At 30.8% G+C, this 20,086-nt stretch overlaps 3 protein-coding genes across 4 annotated transcripts in view; 2 read left to right on the top strand and 1 right to left on the bottom strand.

The window, feature by feature from the left end:
- The first annotated feature begins 328 nt into the window (after nucleotides 1-328).
- On the top strand, nucleotides 329-5,348 carry LOC108777663 (uncharacterized). The gene is made up of 6 exons (XM_018544606.1): nucleotides 329-404; nucleotides 535-1,097; nucleotides 3,239-3,493; nucleotides 3,574-3,738; nucleotides 3,874-4,240; nucleotides 5,266-5,348. Exons 2-6 carry the CDS (start codon nucleotides 708-710, stop codon nucleotides 5,346-5,348), a joined length of 1,260 nt encoding a protein of 419 aa, XP_018400108.1. The 5' UTR covers nucleotides 329-404; nucleotides 535-707.
- A 4,925-nt stretch (nucleotides 5,349-10,273) lies between these two features.
- On the top strand, nucleotides 10,274-15,527 carry LOC108777664 (uncharacterized). The gene is made up of 4 exons (XM_018544607.1): nucleotides 10,274-10,860; nucleotides 14,477-14,731; nucleotides 14,810-14,974; nucleotides 15,111-15,527. The coding sequence occupies exons 1-4, from the start codon at nucleotides 10,474-10,476 to the stop codon at nucleotides 15,525-15,527; spliced, it is 1,224 nt and encodes a 407-aa protein (XP_018400109.1). The 5' UTR covers nucleotides 10,274-10,473.
- Nucleotides 15,528-16,226: 699 nt separating this feature from the next.
- Nucleotides 16,227-20,086, bottom strand: part of LOC108777708 (SURP and G-patch domain-containing protein 1) — a 7,815-nt gene continuing 3,955 nt past the window's right edge. Inside the window, exons 4-9 of one of the 2 annotated variants that reach the window (XM_018544663.1) lie at nucleotides 18,679-18,857; nucleotides 18,253-18,590; nucleotides 16,948-17,272; nucleotides 16,647-16,731; nucleotides 16,415-16,544; nucleotides 16,227-16,325 (exon numbers count right to left, since the gene is read on the bottom strand). In XM_018544663.1, the coding sequence (XP_018400165.1) occupies nucleotides 16,299-16,325; nucleotides 16,415-16,544; nucleotides 16,647-16,731; nucleotides 16,948-17,272; nucleotides 18,253-18,590; nucleotides 18,679-18,857 (1,084 nt within the window). In that variant the 3' untranslated portion in view covers nucleotides 16,227-16,298. Of the gene's footprint in view, nucleotides 16,326-16,414; nucleotides 16,545-16,646; nucleotides 16,732-16,947; nucleotides 17,273-18,252; nucleotides 18,594-18,678; nucleotides 18,858-20,086 lie in introns of both variants that reach the window. The other variant, XM_018544662.1, reaches the window with a different exon arrangement.

The raw sequence follows: 20,086 nt of genomic DNA on the forward strand, positions 1-20,086 counted from the left end.
ACAGATTAAAGTAGATTATCGTAGGAAATACCGTTTCTCAACTATAAACGGGTAAAGGCACTTTAATTGGAGAAATGGTGGTCAGTATATCCCGCCACGCCTCACACTCCTCTCTTTTCCTTCCTTTCTCTGTTGCGCGTTTCGTGTAAAAATAACTAACAGAGATGTAAGCGACACAGACCGTAATCCTCCGGACGCCTTTCGTTCCTAAGTAAAGTTAAAGGTGAACAACCTGTTTAATATATATATACCATACACGTCAAGAATATATAATTTATAGTTTCATCATAGATTAATCATTTACTTGAAATCAATATAAAAAGGAGGAGAAAGGAAGATTAAAATTGTGAAAAATGACACAGAGCTGCATGCGCATGGAACTTTGCCAGCTAGCGATGAATTAGGTAAAAAATAATGACTACGTATACATTTCATAATCTTCATAACTTGCTTAGTAATGATTAACATAGTAAAAATGTGATAACGTTATAATGCAAAAACAATATAAGCGACGTTTTTCAACGATCGTTCTAGTAATCGCTCTTTACTCGTCGATGTGTGGCAAGCAATTGCGTGGAAGATTTCGTTGTCTCGACTATTTGAAACAAAAAGCATCAAAATATTACTAGCTGTCGTAAGGGACAAACGTAAGCAACATCCGTCCGATTCTACGAGATAAAGACATCGACAAACAGGAAAGGGAAGAAATGGCAGATGAGAAAATTACGTTAGACGAGCGATTGTACGATTATTTGCGTACATATGCAAAATCCATCAAGTTGTCGGCCCCAAAATTTCATATAACTGAGGGCACGGATAAAAGTGACAATTACGTTAGCCTCGTCTGGCGCGTCACGATCGAGGGTATTACGGAAGATGGCGAGGACAAGAAAATTCAGCATATTCTGAAAACTGCGCGAGCTTCGGTAATCGACCCGATGATAACTAACATTATGATCACATATATGTTCCAACGCGAGATGTTCTTCTACAAAGAAGTGTTGCCTATTTTCAAAGAGACTTTGAAGAGCCGCGGCGAGATTATCGATGACCGCTTCCCTATTTTGTACGACGTTAGCGAAGAATTCGGAAAAGAGGTAATTTGCGGTTCACCACATCTAAACGTGATCCATGCCAATGAAGTAATAATACACATACAAAGCCGAGTGTCATGCAATCATGTATGTAAATTCCATACGGCGCCTTTACATAATCTCTTTTCTTGCGCGAAATAAACTGTACATACATAATGCAGAGGCCGTAAGAAAGATAAAACGTTCGACGATCAAATCTCTTTAAGGAAGTCAAATGCATAATTTGAAAAAACGATATTGTGTTGCGCGAAAATGTAAAATTTCAAACGCTATCTCATTATAATATATAAAACCCTTTCAGAATCTGGTTCTATTAAAAAAACAATAATTTCATAAAATAAGAATAATCCCACACACAGGTTCTTGTTCGTGATAAATTATTATAACGTATAATTTATTCATATTAATAATGACATAAAATTCATATAAACGTTTCGGTCAATAATGTGACCATCTTCAGTATAATTTTGAACTTATATAAAATGAACGAAGAGAATTTAAATTAGTCAATTATTCGCTTACATTAATAACAATGCGATCATTATTCTTCTTGTTTCATTTTTCACAATTATCGTTTGCAACCAAAGTACGTTAGCTTGTGTCATCATGATAAACTTTCGTTAGAATTATATAATTTTTTGGACGAACCATAGTTACCAGACTAGATTTCGTGCAAAATAGTCAATTTCTAAGTGGAGCGTCACTCGTCAGTGTAAGTTTGAACATTTCAACAATAAAGTCCGCAATGTACGTTACAATAATTTATCACGAATAAGAACCTGTGCGTGGGATTATGCTTATTTCATGAAATTATTGCTATTTCATTATTTATATACTTGTATAATATTATCTTTCAATTCAATCAGCAAAAGTTGCGCGCTTTACTCCTATTCTTTTGCACGTCGTCCTCAAAGACAATGTATTTCACGATGCATTACTGAATTGGCTCCGCGAGATTTATACGTGTAATAAAACGCAGGCATCATGTCGCGAAGTGAAATGTCGATTTATAATGGCACACGGATACACGGACACACGCGTATGCGCGCGCCCGGGCATAATAAACTGGTTTAAGATTATCAAGTAAGACATAAGGTCCGGTTAACCTTTGCATTACGCAATATTTTCGCTAATGACCAAACTGCACTCAAGTGTTAATGAGAAAGAATCTCTCATATTTCGGTGCGACTCCATTTCATTGGCAAAATCATTAATTTTGAAACTTAATTAATTCTGAAAATTCGTTCGAAAGCTACCGCTATTTATATAAGAAACCGACCAACTAATCGCAACGGGTATAAATAATGCCTGTATCTTCCGCAATTTTTCGAGTCCTTTCACTATTTATATTCAGCACTGAAAGCCGATAAAATCGATTTAGGCACGTGGTAGAAATATGGAGTAAAGTGTTTGATAATTAGATGGCTCGCGAAAGTACACGTGCATGTACGTCTTTAAAGACTTGATTCTTTACTACGTAACTTCCATACGTAATATCCCTGACATTTTGATGGAAAACTTCTGTGCGAGACAGAAAAAAATAAATTAAAATATAATTACCTTCTAATAGTATTCTTATCTTATCTCATCTTGCACAATATTGTAACTTTGGTACTTCATCTATAATAATCATACTTAACGATAAGGCCACATACAAACAAAATCTATTCTGTAATTTACTATCAATGGTTGCGTCCAGCGGACTCAACAGTTGAGCGAGCGCTCGCTATTATTGGTGTATTCTTTTAGATCATCCAATCAGAATTTTTAATCTAGAAGAATGCACTAATAATAACGATCGAGCGCTCACTGAACTGTTGAGTCCGCTGAACGCGCCCATTTGCATTGCAATTTGCAGCTGCTTTTGGTGAGAAATTTATTCGTATCGTGTGCAAGCTCGTGCATACATAAAGATTAAGGCACTCTTACATTCATCAATAAACAAGCACGACCCACTCATAAGATGGCGTGCCTCAATACCATTATGCGATTATCATTTTCTATCTATCTCATGATAAACTTTCACGTATTTCCCATGTATCGCCACAACCGACATTAGATTTGTATCTTTTCTAAAGAGTACTCTAAAGCGATAAAGAGACGAATGGTTGGATAATGCATATAAAATGTATAATTTATCGTAGATACTGATGATAGAAGATCTAACGCCTCAAGGTTTCCTGACGGCTAAATTAAAAATTTTTGATTACCCTCATCTCAGCTTGGCGTTACGATGCTTAGGTGAATTTCACGCGTACAGCTTCATTACGCGTGTCGCGAACCCGACGAGTTTCGAAGAACTAAAGATGAAGGAACACTTGTTTACTCAAAAATCATACGATAATATCGAGGATGAGCAGAAGGATATGTCAAAAGTGCTCATTGATATCATTTTCCAGGTACTTTGCATTTTGATCTTTAAGGACATCGATTATTCAGCAAATCTAATTTTTTTTTTCTTTCTGATACCACGTACTAGGCTTTAGCGAATGAAGATAAACATTATATCGAAAGATGTCAGCGATTCATAGAAAACATGATGCCAAATATGTTTGATGCAGTTGATGGAAAAGCCGCTGAGCCGTATGCCGTTGTAAATCATGGTGATTCTTGGACCAACAACATACTCTTCAAATATGACAAAGTACGTACACACAATTAGTACTTCCTTGATATGCGTCGTAGTGGATTTAAGACTTGTGTTAATAAACGTATAATAAAACATAATAAAAATTTAATAGAGCTAACAAAAATATACATTACATTTAATTCATTTTAGGAGAACAATCCGTGCGACTTGCGTTTTATAGATTTTCAGATATGTCGTTACGCATCTCCTGTCTTAGATATACTTTATATGCTTTTCTGCTGCTGCACGCAAGAAACACGAAGTAAATATTTCGATCAGGTGATAGACGAATATTATGAAGCACTATCCAGGTGTATCGAAAGAGCCGGTTATGATCCTAATATTCTTTTTCCTTACGAAGTATTAATTCAACATTTAACTAAATTCGGAAAATACGCAGCGGGAATGGCAACTTACACTATACATATATTTACCAGTAATAATGATGTAAAAATAGAAGATGTGAACGACAGTGAGATTCTCCAAGAAAGAATTGAAAATGACAGCTTTTATAAAAGTATGTTAAGAGATACTTTTAAAGATCTCGTCGACAGAAATTATATATAAATTAATATTTTCATAATATATATTTTAATATCATAAATATCCAAAAAAGATCTTGTAGTTAAAAATAAAATATTATATATGAAACTATTATAAATTAGTGCAGATGTACTACTATGAATGCATGCCTATTTTATTTTATCTATATTTAGGTTAGAGAAATATTACTATCACAATGACTTATTATTCACATTACGTAAATTTAAAAATTGTGTATAATCTTTTTTTGACATTTTTGATGTACTATAAATATAGAACTTAGGTATTATGCAGTAACGCATTTAATAAATTAAATTTATTAAAAATCCTTATATAAGAGAGTATTTAATATTATTTTATAAAAAAAATAATATTAAATGGTTTGTTCTGCAAAAATTTCATTGTTATTTTAGTCACAAAAAATTTGCTAATAAATAATAGATATGTGTTAGCGATGTTCTTTTACGTGAAAGTGTAAAGAATAATGTAAAATACATAGTACAAATTGAAAATGTGCAAATAGTATAAAGTGTGTACAAATAGTACCAATATATAGTGTACAAAATAAAATTTTTGCTCGTAACTTTATGATTATCTGTATATTTCTTTTCATCGTTAAAATGTATTTAAACTTTCGTACTAATTTTTATATACTAATCTATATAAATAATTTTACTCAAAAAAATACGGAAATTGTATATAAGGGATACATTTAAAATGAAATATACAATTTCAAATACACAAAATAAAGTTATCTATCTACTACATTTTTCAGTAATAAAAGGAATACTAGTAATAATGTATTTTAGCTTTTAATAATAAGGTCTTCGATTATTCTGAAAAAAACAAATGTAATAATTAAAATAAACTGTTGGATATTTTTACTCAACATTTTAACTTTTATTTTAAAAATCGCGATACCTACTAATAGATTAGACCTAAATCTGTAGGCAAACATCATCCATTTTCTATACGCATCAAATTCATTATCATTTCTAGATACTCCATCTGGTCTTTTAAATACTAGATTAGCATCATCGAGTCTATTTGTTGCTCTAGAAACATTGATTATAAGAATTTGAAAATATTAGACAAACGTATTTTTGACACGAAGAAAATAATGTAAAAGGTATTTGTTGTTAATTCGACCACACACACACTGCCCTCACTGCCCAATCTTTGTCCTTCACTCCATCCAAACTTTCGTAACATTTAAAATCTCATAAAATAAAAAACTTATTCAAATTCAATTGAAATAATTTTTAACAAAAATCAAGAAATTATTTTTATTTAATAAAAGTAATAATAAGGCTCAATATGTATAAAACAGTATAAATGTAAAGAGGGCAAAGAACCAATAAATTAACGAACAATTTAATTTAAACAATCATACAAACACATAGAAAACAAACGTTTCGACTCCGATTGGTTCATTTTCAATGTTACATAAAATATAAAGTATTATAAATTAAAATAACAATATATTGCATACACATTCTTCATTAAGTATTCTCTTCATTAAGTATTCATAAATATTCTCAATTCAATGTAAGATTCAGTCAATATTGAATCGTAAGCATAATTAATCCTAATAGAAAAATACATATAAAAATAAGGAATCAACAATATTCTAAAACATAAACGTGTGAATATAAAAGTTTTTTTACCTTGTCAAAAATAAAAGGAAAAGAAGTAACATGTCCATAAATAAAAATTCCAAGTCACAACAGTAAAACAGTATATTATAATTGAAAAGTAAGTAATATAATTTGCAGCGAACCAAAATGAGCACTGATCTTTATGATGACAAATAAGATAATGTCAATGGTCGACAATATCAAGAGAGGAAAAAGAGGAAAACAGAAAGGATAAACAACTTAAGACGTGGAAAGGGAATGTATCATATTGGTGTACATTTCGGCAATGCCTCTGTATCGTTTTGTCTGTTTATACCGTGTGTCTATTTTGTAATATGAACCATTTCAGATATTAATCTTTTTTTGTAAGAATGTTCTATATCTAAGATTTCAACATTATCTCATTTAAAGTTATAATTCAATTTTAAAGTATTATTATTATTAGAATTAATATTATTGTGGAATTTAATTCTGTTATGAATTGTAGAAAAAATATAATAAAATGTAGAGGATATCCATTCTATAAAAAAAATATTGATGGCATTTATTAAATTATTTTGTTGGAAAGTTGGATGACACACAAACGGAATATCTCATCGACAACACCATAAATTACATCTCTTTTATGACACATAGGATGGTGTGAATGAAAATTAAGGAATCTGCGAAAAGAAAAAGTGGCTTTGCGCGATAGCCATAAAAAATCAAACCACCTTCTTTAACAATGATCAGAGTATCTAAAAAACTTATTTTCCACCCCAATCTCGACGAGATCTCGACGAAATTCGAGATCGAGATCGAGATCAGATATTGAGATTTTCGAAAATCCGAGATCGAGATCGAGATTGCGAAAATCTCGTCTCATGCACATCTTTAGTTTTAATGCGACCCAGGCATGCCAAGTTTTTTCTTCACTATAATTCAATTGACAATTTAGCCACTTTCGATATATCTTATATATATGTGTTTTGCGTAATGAAATGCTTGGTTAATTACATTTATTTCATGTCCGTTTTTGATTAAGAAGAATTCAATATCTTTTTTTATGCACTCGGCGTATAATTTTTCTTCTTTTAAAAAGATTTTTTTAATGGATTTTACTGCTATTTGTAAATTTTCTTTTTAAACTTTAGTTACAAATTATACACACATATTAAAAAATATTAATATTATATCGTACTTACTCGTAATCAACTTAATGTTATAATAATATCTCCTTATTTCTTTCAAAAACAAACTTGCGGAAAGAAAAGGGCATTATAGGAGTCAAGCGCAGATAACCTCACGCAACGCCGACATACATCAAGCAAATCCACTCACTACAACAATAAAATTGCGCTTACATGTTTCGGGTCATTTTTTAGCCTTCTTCAGAGACAATGAAAATTACATAAATAAATTATAATTTAAAAATAATAAAGGATCAAAGGATGCAGGGCTAGGCATGTATTTAAAATACTTTTATTTAAAACACAGTTTTCTCGCAATAAAAGTAGATTTTATATTTTATATTTCAGCGATGTACATGAAAGTATTACGTATTTTGTATTTAAAATTGAAAGATTGAAAGCTTTATGTACTTCGTAATTTAAATAATAACAATCTTCAATATCTTAGTATTTAAAAAAAAAATACAATAAAATACAAAATATTATCTTCAATCTTTCATTATTAATACTATGAAATACAAAATATAAAATACTTTTATATACTTCCATAAAATATAAAATGCAAAATATTTTCATGTACGCCGTTGAAATACAAATTACAAGATACAATTGTCTTACAATTATCGCTTTCAAATAAAAGTATTTTAAATACATGCCCAGCCCTGAAAAGATGTTTAATCATAATGAGCTCCTGCATAACCGAGAAATAAAATCTGATGACAATTTTATCTAAAAAAGAACACAATAATATGAATAATAAAAGAAGAGAGGAAAGAAATAAATAGAATGCTGAAATTCTGGGAAAATAATTTCCCAGAATTTCCTAGAAGAATAGTAATTTCGAAATTAAGTTTATCATAACTACAATTATTTTACCGGGAGTGAGGAGGCTCACCATGTTCACAAAGATACTCTTTTTTTTTTTTTTTAGAGTGTTTGCGATACAGTATCGTTATTGCCTTATTTTCCATATTCCTATGTGCATTGACTTCTGCATTCCTGTATATTGGATTCCTCTGTTCTTATATCGTTATGTCTATCGTTATCGTTATTGCCTCGCATAGTATGTTGGTTTAATTCAGAGCGGCTCAATGTGTGCCAGTGCCACCGAAGACATATAGGCTTCCCTCACTCACGCTCTCATTGTTTCCTTCACCCGGCGCTGCAATGCTGTATCCCACCGACGCGTTCGGCGCTCTTCAAAACGATATCAAACTATTAATATTATTATAACTAACAATGCATAAATAATATGTTACAAATTTGTTTCAAAATAGAAATTAAGTAATCTTAACAGAGAAAAAATAAACACTTAACTAAAAAAGGTCAATTAAGAGAGAATTTAGAAAAAGCTTTTAAATAATGCTCCATCAGCTTGAATATAATTCTTACATTCCAATTATAATCACAATGGTCGCTTTCAGCAGACTCAACTGGTTGCGGAGCAGATCCGTGAGCGGTTTTGTTGCCATTGGATGATCTAAAAGAATACACCAATAGCAACGAGCACTCACGGATCCGCTCCGCAACAGTTGAGCCTGCTGAATGGAACGAATGAAAATTACAACTTAACGTAGCTCGACAAATACTAAGGCCGCCGACAACTGCTGAACGCGATCTTTGGAGAGCGCCGGCGAAGCGGTGTGGGAAACAATGAGTGCGTGGGAGAAGCTCTGTGTCTCCGGTGGCACGCGTGATAAGCCGCCTTGCTTTAATTGTCCAATTTATAAAAAAGAAAGGCCTAATAAAGTTTTAATTATTATCAGGTATCAGTATAAAATGTCGTTACTCACACATCTTGTACTATCACCCGATAATATAGTGGGTTTTTATCAGACTTCTATTTATAAATTAGAGTACAAAATGTCACTGGCCGGAAACGTTTTCACGCCACTATATATATATGTTTATTTTTTAAAAAACTGTATATGATAGATTAAAGTAGATTATCGTAGAGGAAATACCGTTTCTCAACTGGAAACGGGTAAAGGCACTTTAATTGGAGAAATGGTGGTCAGTATCTCGCTACACCTCACACTCCTCTCTTTTCTTAATTCCTTTCTCTGTTGCGCGTTTAATGTAAAAATAACTAACAGATGTAAGCGCGACGCAAAGCATAATCCTCTTGACATCTTTCATTCTAGTAAAGTTAAAAGTGAACAAAATTTTTAATGTATAGATACACGTCAAGAATGCATAATCTATAATTTCGTCATAGATTAATCGTTTACTTGAAATTAATATAAAAAGAAGAGAAAGGAGGAAGATTAAGATTGTGAAATTATATGACACAGAGCTGCATGTGCATGGAACTCCTTTCAGCGATAAATTAGGTAAAAATCACCATAAATACTGTTTTTAATTTTTATTTTATTAAAGATTGCGCGATGGTGATAATTATCACCATCAAAACAATTAATTGTAACAATTATTTTCTTTTTTATTTTTTATTGTAACAATTATTCGTTTTTATTTATTCATTTAAACAATTGTTTAAATCTGTAATGGTTTAATGAAATTCATATTCACAGAATATACAACAACTTTGGATCGCGACTTTTCATTTTGGCCTAAGGAGAATATGTCTTTTATTGAGTCCGCGTACTCAGATCGTGGTTAATTTTTCGATACTTTCCAGATAGCATAGTAATGTTTAAATAATGTATTTAAAACGTACACATTGGACATTTTGGACATATTAAAAATATCCAGATTATTAATTAGGTGTACAAATTAATTCTCGGCCCTTTTTAACCAACTTTGACATTTATTTATAAAAACATGAATATAAACTCGATCTTCAAAGTAATCTCCCTCGCTGTCTATACATTTTTTACTGAGATGAACACTTTTTTAATGTACAAATGTAAACATACTTCGTACGTTGAATAACGCACATTTTTAAAACATTCGTACTAATAAGTGCATGGACGTTTGGATCAGATTGAAATCAAATCTGGATGTCCAATGGATGTTCTGTGCTGTCTGGATTGAGAGAATTGTCATGCGCAAACGTTTCAAATCGAATCGATTGCTTCGATAAATCGCAAACATCACAAATCGATAACACTCTACAGAAATATACATTAAATCTATACATATATATATATATATATAAATACATTTTATAATCTTCATACTTGCTTAGTAACGATTTATAAATTAAAAATGCGATAACGAAGATAATATAAGCGATACTTTTCAACGATCGTTCCAGTAATCGCTCTCTTATCATCGAGGCGAGCAATTGTGTGTACAAGATTCGATTCCGGTATCTCGACTATTTAAAATAAAGGATTAGAGTATTACTAACTATCATCGCGTAAGGAACACACGTAAGCAACGTCCGCTGCAGATTCCACGAGATAAAGACATCGACAGACAGAGGAAGGAGCAAAAAAATGGCAAGTGAGAAAATCGTGTCGGACGAGCGATTGTACGATTACTTGCGTACATACACAAAATCCATCAAGCTATCGGCTCCAAAATTTCATATAACTGAGGGTACCAATAAAGGTGACAATTACGTGAGCCTCGTCTGCCGCGCCACGATCGAGGGCATTGCTGAAGATGGCGAGGACGAGAAAATTCAGCTTATTCTGAAAACTACGCGAACTTTGGACACCGACGAGATGCTGACTAGCAGCCGAGTCACAGATATGTTCCAACGCGAGCTGTTCTTCTACAAAGAAGTGTTGCCTATTTTCAAAGAGACTTTGAAGGACCGCGGCGGGATTATCGACCGCTTTCCTATTTTATACGACGTTAGCGAGGAATCCAATAAAGAGGTAATTTGCGATTTGCCACTTCAGAACGTGATCTATGCCAATGAAGTAATAATACATATCATACAAAGCTGAATATCGTGTAATCATTTATGTAAATTCCATACGGCGCTTTTGTGTAATCTCTTTTTTTGCGCGAAATTGCTACATACACATAATGCAGCGAGGCTGTAAGAAATATATATAGTCCAGGGAATGGAAGTAACTCGTTACTTGTAACGAAGTTACAGTTACAAGTTACTTTTTTGGTAACTTTACTGGTAACTGCGTTACTTTCTTTTTTTGGTAACTGTAACGGTAACGAGTTACATTTTTTGGGTAACGGTAACGAAATTTACAGTTACTTTTGTCGTTACTTTGCACACGATTGAACACGGTTCGATTGGATACATGCTATTTACAGCGTTTATCAATAAAACTTGAAAGCCCTTAGACATTCGGCCGTTATGATTCAGTAATTATTTTACACTTCTATCTTTTATGTAATACATAGGACATACAAATATTTCAGTTTGCTGCATATTTTACAGGTTTTAGAATTACAAAATTGTGTTTAAAAAAAATTAAAAAATAAATTAAATAATAGTAAAATGAGAAGGGCTACGAACCCAAAAGCGAAACAGTTTAAAAGACGATGACAATAAGTGTCGAAACGTCGTTTGTTTTTATCTTGTTTTATCCATGGTGTTGTTCTAATATATATTTATACATTTAATTACATTGTCATCGTCGTTCTTATCGGAAATAAACTGTTTCATTTTTGGCTCGTAACCCTTCTCATTTTACTTTTATTTAATTTATTATTTGAGCCATTCTACATTTTTTTTTTTTTTTTTTAAATAAAACTATATATTTGTCAGTATTACACATAAAAAAAAAATGCAAAAGTACATTTTTAAATTGATTTTAAAAAAGTAACGGAAAAGTAACGAAAAGTTATTTTTCAAGTAACGGTAACTGTAACGAGTTACTTTTAAAAAGCGATAACTGTAACTGTAACTAGTTACATTTTTTACTCGGTAACGAGTAACTGTAACTAGTTACTTTTAAAAAGTAACTTTCCATTCCCTGATATATACATATATATATTTTTATTTATTTATATATATAACGACGATTGAATCTTTAAAAAAGTTAAATATATTTCGCATAATTTTATAAAAACGATATTGTGTTGCGCGAATGTACAATTTTAAACGCTACTTCATTGTTCACTCGTAATGTTATCTTTTATTCCGATCAGCTCGCATGACTCCTATATCTTTTGCACGTCATTATCTCGAAGACAATGCATTTGACGATGCGCTGGCTCCGCGAGATTTATACGTGTAATAAAACGCAGGCATCATGTCGCGAAGGGAAACGTCGATTTGTAAGAACGGACGCGCGCGCTCGGGCATAATAAACTAATTTTAGATCATCATGTAAGACATAAAGTCCAGTTAACTATTGCATTACGCAATATTTTCGCTAATGACCAAACTGCACTCAAGTGTTAATGAGAAAGAATCTCTCATATTTCGGTGCGACTCCATTTCATTGGCAAAATCATTAATTTTGGAATTTAATTAATTCTGAAATTTTTATTGGGAGGGGAGGGGGGGGGGGGATCGAAGAGCCGACATTCTTGGGAAGCTTTCCTTTAAATCGCAACCCTCCGGTTATTCGTTCGAAAGCTACCGCTATATTTATATAAGAAACCGACCAACTATACTCGCAACGGTATAAATAATGTTATATCTTCCGGAATTTTTGGAGCCTTTTCGCTATTTATTTTTAGCAGTAAAAGCCGACATGATCAGTATTAGGCACGCGGTAAAAGTGTTTGATAATTAGATGGCTCGCGAAAGTACACGTTATCTATACATGTACTTCGTTTAAAGACTTGATTCTTTACTACGTAACTTCCACACGTAATATCCCTGACATTTTGATGGAACTTCTGCTCAAGATAGAAAAAAATAAATTAATGTATAATTACCTTGTAATAGGTATTCTTATCTTATCTCGTCTTGCACAATATTGTAACTTTGGTATTTCATCTATAATAATCTTGATTTATATCATATATACTTAACGATAAAGTCTCTCCCTGATAAAAAAAAAGTTAATAGAGAACGATAGAAAAATCCTATAATTTTGAATACGGAATCTGGTTCGTAAATTCACTAATTTAGATCAAATCTTATAGGAATCTTGTATAAATGTTATAGAACTTAATAAAATATGATAGAATTCAGACGCCGATCAATCGTGATGCTCGCAAAATCGACGATAGAGAATGATATAAACTTACATAAAACACACACAAATTGATAGAAATGCTATCGTTCTTAATCGTTCTCTATCAACTTCTTTTTACCAAAGCTCATAAAAATAAAATGTATTTTATTTGTCTGTCTTATGTGGAACAAACAAAAAAAACTCAAGAACTATAAATGAACATAGAAATAATATTAAGCAGAGTTCCTCTAAACTCTCCGTCATCTCTGATCATATATTAAATTACAATCACAATTTTGACTGGGAAGGAGCCTTAAGTCTAGATATTGAAACGAGTTATCATAAAAGAATTATCTCAGAGATATTACACATTAAAAAATAAAACAAAAGCATTCTCAAAAAGATACGGATAGTCTAGACGACTCTTACAGTTATTTATTGAAAAAAGTGTCAAACAAATAAATAAATAAACAAAGAAGACAGTCTATAATGGTCAGAGCCAAATAAATAAATATCGTTTCCGATGCCTTAAGAGTTCGTCTGTTATCATTGTAACACTTGTAAACAAAATCAGACGAATAAGTAATGATGCTCCTGTTTTCGTACATTTTGTAAGGAAGAAATTCTATTTTAATCACCAAATAAATATAATTAATTAACGTTAATACAAAAATTGACAATAATAGACAGTAATTGACAATTTACATTTAAATTACTTATATTTTTATATTACAACGATGACAATGAATTTCTTACTTTAAACACAATTTCCACGTTCACACAAAAACAGGAGAATCAATTCTGTTCAAACAAATTGTCATACCATGTCGCTTCGACCGTAAGATTATGCGATTATTTCATTGACATAGAAACATCTGTAAGAATCGCTGAAGAAGGAGTTCCGAAACGTTCGATATTATTTTTATATATTTTATATTTTTTATATTTATGTCGTTTCTTAATGTTGTATAAACTAGAAATTTATTTAAAAAACCTCATTAACGCTTATAAATATAGACCGTTTTTTCTTTACACTTTGCGAAATTTAATTAAAATCTATTTTGTAATTCATTATCATTTGCATTACAATTTGTAGTTGCTCTTTGGTGAGGAATTTATTTCATGTATCATGTGCAAGCGCGTGCATACATAAAAAGATCAAGGCACTCTTATATTAATCAATAAACAAGTATGATCTAATATCATTAAATTACATACCTCGATAACATTATGCGATTATCATCCTGAGCTATCTCATAACATGATAATAACTTTCGCGTATTCCTCATGCAGCGCGACTACTGAGATTAGATTTGTATCTTTTCTAAAGAGTAATCTAAGGCGATGAAGAAACAAACACTTGGATAATGCATATAAAATGTATAATTTATCGTAGATACTAATGTTAGAAGATCTAACGCCTCAAGGTTTTGTGATGGCTACGTCAAAAATTTTGGATTACCCTCATCTCAGCTTGGCGTTACGATGCTTAGGTGAATTTCACGCGTACAGCTTCATTACGCGTGTCGCGGACCCGATAAGCTTCGAAAAACTAAAGATGAAGGAACACTTGTTTACTCAAAAATTATACGATAATAGCGAGGATAAGCAGAAGAATATGTTAAAAGTGCTCATTGATGTCATTTTCCAGGTACTTTGCATGTTGATCTTTAAACGTCTATTATTCATCAAATCTAATTTATTTTTTCTTTCTGATACCATGTACTAGGCTTTAGCGAATGAAGATAAACATTATATCGAAAGATACCAACGATTCTTAGAAAATATGATGTCAAATATGATTGATGCAGTTGATGGAAAAGCCGCTGAGCCGTACGCCGTTGTAAATCATGGTGACTCTTGGACCAACAATATGCTCTTCAAATACGACCAAGTATGTACACACAATTAGTACTTCCTTGATATATGCGTCGTAGTGGCTTAAGATTTGTGTTAATAAACGTATAATAAAACATAATAAAAATATAATAGAGCTAACAAAAATATACATTACACTTAATTCATTTTAGGAGAACAATCCGTGCGACTTGCGTTTTATAGATCTTCAAATATGTCGTTACGCATCTCCTGTCTTAGATATAGTTTATATGCTTTTTTGCTGCTGCACGCAAGAAACACGAAGTAAATATTTCGATCAGGTGATAGACGAATATTATGAAGCACTATCCAGGTGTATCGAAAGAGCCGGTTATGATCCTAATATTCTTTTTCCTTACGAAGTATTAATTCAACATTTAACTAAATTCGGAAAATACGCAGCGGGAATGGCAACTTACACTATACACATATTTACCAATAATAATGAGATAGAAATAAAAGATACGTACGACAGTGGTATACTCCAAGAAAGAATTGAAAATGATAGCTTTTATAAAAGTATGTTAAGAGATACTTTCAAAGATCTCATCGACAGAAATTACATATAAATTAATATTTTCATATTAATATCATAAATATCAAAAAAAAATTTTGAAGTTAAAAATAAAATATTATATATGAAACTATTATAAATTATTGCAAAAATGTACTATTATGAGTACATGCCTATTTTATTTTATCAGGTTAGAGGAATTTTACTAACACAATGACTTATTTCCATTACATAAATATAAAAATTGTATATAATCTTTTTTTTTAACATTTTTGTTGTACTACCTATAATATAGATATAGAATATAGGTATTGTGCAATGAGACTTTTAATAAATTAAAATTTATTAAAAATTGTCATATAAGAGGGTATTTAATATTATTTTATAAAAAAATAATATTACATAATTTTCTCTGTAAAAATTTCATTGTTATTTCAGTCATAAAATATTTGCCAAAAGATAATGTGGCTTAGCGATGTTCTTTTATGTGATAGTACAAAAAATAATGTAAAATAATACAAATTAAGAGTTTACAGATAGTACAAAGTGTGTACAAATAGTACCAATAGTGTACAAAATAAAATTTTTGCTCATAATTTTATGATTATCTATATATCTTTTCATCCTTTAAATGTATTTAAATTTTCGTACTAATTTTTATATACTAATCTTTATAAATAATTTTACTCAGAAAAAAGAACGGGGATTTGTATAGAAGAGATATATTTTAAAATGAAATATACAATTTCAAATATACAAAATAAAGGCATCTACTACTGTTCAGTAATAAAAGGAATACTAGTTTAGTAATAATGTATTTTAGCTTTTAGTAATAAGGTCTTCTTGGATTATTCTGAAAAAGAAAATGTAATAATTAAAATAAGCTGTTGAATATTTTTACTTAACATTTTAATTTTTTATTGTAAAAATCGGGATACTTACTAATGGATTAGGCCTAAATCTATACGCAAGCATCATCCGTTTTCTGTATGCATCAAATTCATCATCATCTCTAGATACTCCATCTGGTCTTTCAGATCCTAGACCAGCACTATCGAGTCTATTTGTTGCTCTAGAAACATTGATTATAAGAATTTGATTATATGAGTTTAACATTTTTTTATATCAAACAAATGTATATTCGACATGAAGAAAATAATGTAAAAAGTATTACTTGTTAATTGGTTCAATACGACCACTACCCTCACTGCCCAACCCTTGTCCTTCACTCCATCCAAGCTTTTGTAACATTTGAAATCCTATAAAATAAGAAAACTTGTTCAATTGAAATAATTTTTGACAGAATCAAGAAATTTTTATTCGCATTTGATTTGAAATATGTTTGTCAATTTAATAAATAATAAATAGTAAAATTTTTATTATAAGATGTAGTTAAATGTAACCGCTCTATTTACTGTACAAATATAATGTTAGAAAGAAATAAAAAACTATAGAAAACATTTTTTGAAATTTACCTATGTTATCCTCCTTTAACTTGTATTCTTTATAGTCACTCAAGTCGGGTTCTTTGCCTTGCTTCACAGCATTATATTGTTCCAGAAATTTTTTTAATTCATCCGGAGGTAGAAAATCGCCAATATGATGTTTGCCTTCCGCTTGCGCAGTTAATTCCTCGGCCCACATCTGTGTCGCTTCCATTTCAGCGGACCTCAGTTTGTGTTCCCAAGTTCCTCCTTCTGTTTCTTCGTCGCTGTCGTACTCGTATTTATGTTTCCCTTGTGCTTCCAAACGTTTCACTTCTTCTCTTTTCTTCAAGAGATTTTGGTATAAAAGATTTATCTAAAAAAATTATTTATTTATCTTTATATATACAAAATAGAGATACAAGATTACTGTCAAATTCAATTTTACAATTACGGTAAAATGATAATTTATTGATAATTTTGGCAAAAATTGTTGTTTCTTATAGTTTTATGCATAAATAATCTGTATTTTCGTATTTATGTATAATTAAATTAAAAATTATACAATCATTCAATATTCCAAATAGGAATCGCTAATAGAATATTGTCTAAATCTAAACGTATCTTACTGAAAAAAATTACGTCACAAAGTTACATAACGAAATCATGTAATTAAAACATGTAAATCACGTAATTTGAAAAGTCACAGATATATGTTTTTTCTTATATTTCTATCATTTAATTATTTAAAATTTGAAAACTCTCTCTCTCTCTCCCCCCCCTCTCCCCCCCATTTAACATGTATAATTATATTTTATTTTTTCTCTAGTAAAAACTGTCCTTGACAGTCGCTAAAACAGCAAGCAAATAAAATTGTTATAAGTTTATAAGGTATGAAAAATATAGTTTACGACTACTGTACCTATCACACTTTTCGCTTTCAAAATTTTAATAAAAAATTTATTTGAAGTTTCTCTACTTACTACGTACTTAAATATATAGTTTCTTAATTATTATTATATAAAATGTAGTATTAAAATAAAAATTTAAATTAAATAAAATGTTTTCAAAGTTTTAACTTAACGACTAAATACTCTTATATCAAATTATTTTATTTTTATAATTTTTTTAAATTACCATTTTACTAGCCTCCATAAAATTACTGACAAATTTACAGTAAATTACCGAGTAAATTATCGTAAGATTTAGTTATTTTCATTTCTAGTACAAAATTATAATTGATCTTTAAAATTTACTTTTGTATTTTTATATACATACTATATGATCAGATAAAGAGAATAAATTTTAATATAGTTTGTGTGTTTATCTTTTATAATTGATGCAATAATAATCTACCTTATAATGATCCTCTGCCTTTTTCCATTGTTCTTCGCTTAAATCGAGCGTTCCAAACGTTTGTCTCGCATAGTGGATAAGTGCAGGATCATTACGTGAAATTTTGGTAAGCATCGGATTTTTTGATTTAACTTGTTGTCTCTTTGACGGAGAAGGTATTATGACTGCAGGTTGTCCAATTTGTCCTGGTATAGCTATACCAGGTTGCGGAAGTACAGCACCTGATCTATTACCAGAAGATATATTTGTTTCTGTAACAAGAACCTTATTGTCTGGATCACCCCAGCGACTACGTTTTCTTCTTTTCCGTTCTTCTTTATTATCGTCCTTTGACTGATCTGCTAACAATGGAATATATAAAACATGAATTAATAAAATTCGTTTTGAATGGCATTGAATACTTATTATACATGTAATTATATTCACCATGTGGAATTAAATGAGATTTCTGAGATTTATCCTCATCATTGTCACTAAGAGCTTCTTCTGGACAATAAAGTTCTGCACCAGTATTCTTCTTATCTTTATCTGGTTTCTCCGCCCGTAATTTTGAAACCAATCCCCTGTACTGCAGATACGCTGCACTTTGCTTTTGGTGCAGAAACCTTGATTAAAATGATACTTAAAACGCTGTCAAGTAATATGTATTCCTATAGTATACAATACTTTCATAGAAAAAATATAACGTTGATAAAAAGTAAAAAGTAGCAGAAGAAAATTTAAAATATTGTTGGATTAAGGAAATTGGAGACATTGATATTATACGTAGTATATCTAACGTTTGAAAATATACCCACATATAAACACCAAAAACAGAAAACAGCGTAAGTTTAAAAAAATATACAATTATATGCTTCAAAAGATACAATTATAACTTGAAAGTTGTGAAATGAAATTTTGAAATAATAGATATCTTTTTTGTTTTCAACTAATATTGAAATCTACATTGCATAAAATCTTAGAATGTAAAGCATAGATCACATTGTAATTATTCTGTAGCATAGATAATAAATAGATGTATATATACAGTAGTGGCAGAAATAATAGGTACACTAACTCATTTATTGTTCTTTTTCAATTTGCGAACATATGTGTTAATGCTAGGTCAGATTACCTTATCAGTTGAATGTCGACACATTTGAAAAATATGTTTATATCAAGAAGACTAGAAACTAGTCTCTTTCTAGTCTTCTTGGTTTATATATACAAATAATCTCAGTTGATCTCTAGAATTAAGTAAGTGCAGACGTTTTTCGAAAAAAGTGATTTCGGACTAGCAGAAATAATAGGGGTACAAGCTGTTTTCCATTAAATCTTGTTACACTTTTATATCGTCAAAGATTATAAATCTATGTTTAATTTAGTATTTACCAACATTGTTTTGTGATAAATCTTATTTACAGTTGATGAAAAATAGGTAGATCGAAACATTGTACAGATGAGGAGAAAAGATTAATAAAAAAATCTTTATAAAAATGGAAAATATCTAAATTGATAGGACGGTCTAGAAATATGATTGCTAATACCTTAAAAATAGCAGTCTATAGAATTTCGTGGGAGACCTCGCAAAACAACTGAAATATTTGACCGGCTATTACTTCGGAAATGCAAAGCCGATCCCTTTGCGAGTTCTTTTACACTGAAAGAGCGAACTAATGCACCGATATCAGCAAGAACAATTCCGCAGACTGCAAGATGCTAAATTGTGTGCTAGAACCCCAAGAAAAGTACCACTGTTGAGTAAGAAGAATATTAGAGATCGTTTAACGTTTGCGAATAAATATTTAAAAACTGTTGGTGAAGAGAGAGAGAGAGAGAGAGAGAGAGAGAGAGA

This window comes from Cyphomyrmex costatus, unplaced genomic scaffold (assembly GCF_001594065.2).
Source record: "Cyphomyrmex costatus isolate MS0001 unplaced genomic scaffold, Ccosl1.0 scaffold455, whole genome shotgun sequence".
Classification (NCBI taxonomy): Eukaryota; Metazoa; Arthropoda; class Insecta; order Hymenoptera; family Formicidae; genus Cyphomyrmex; species Cyphomyrmex costatus.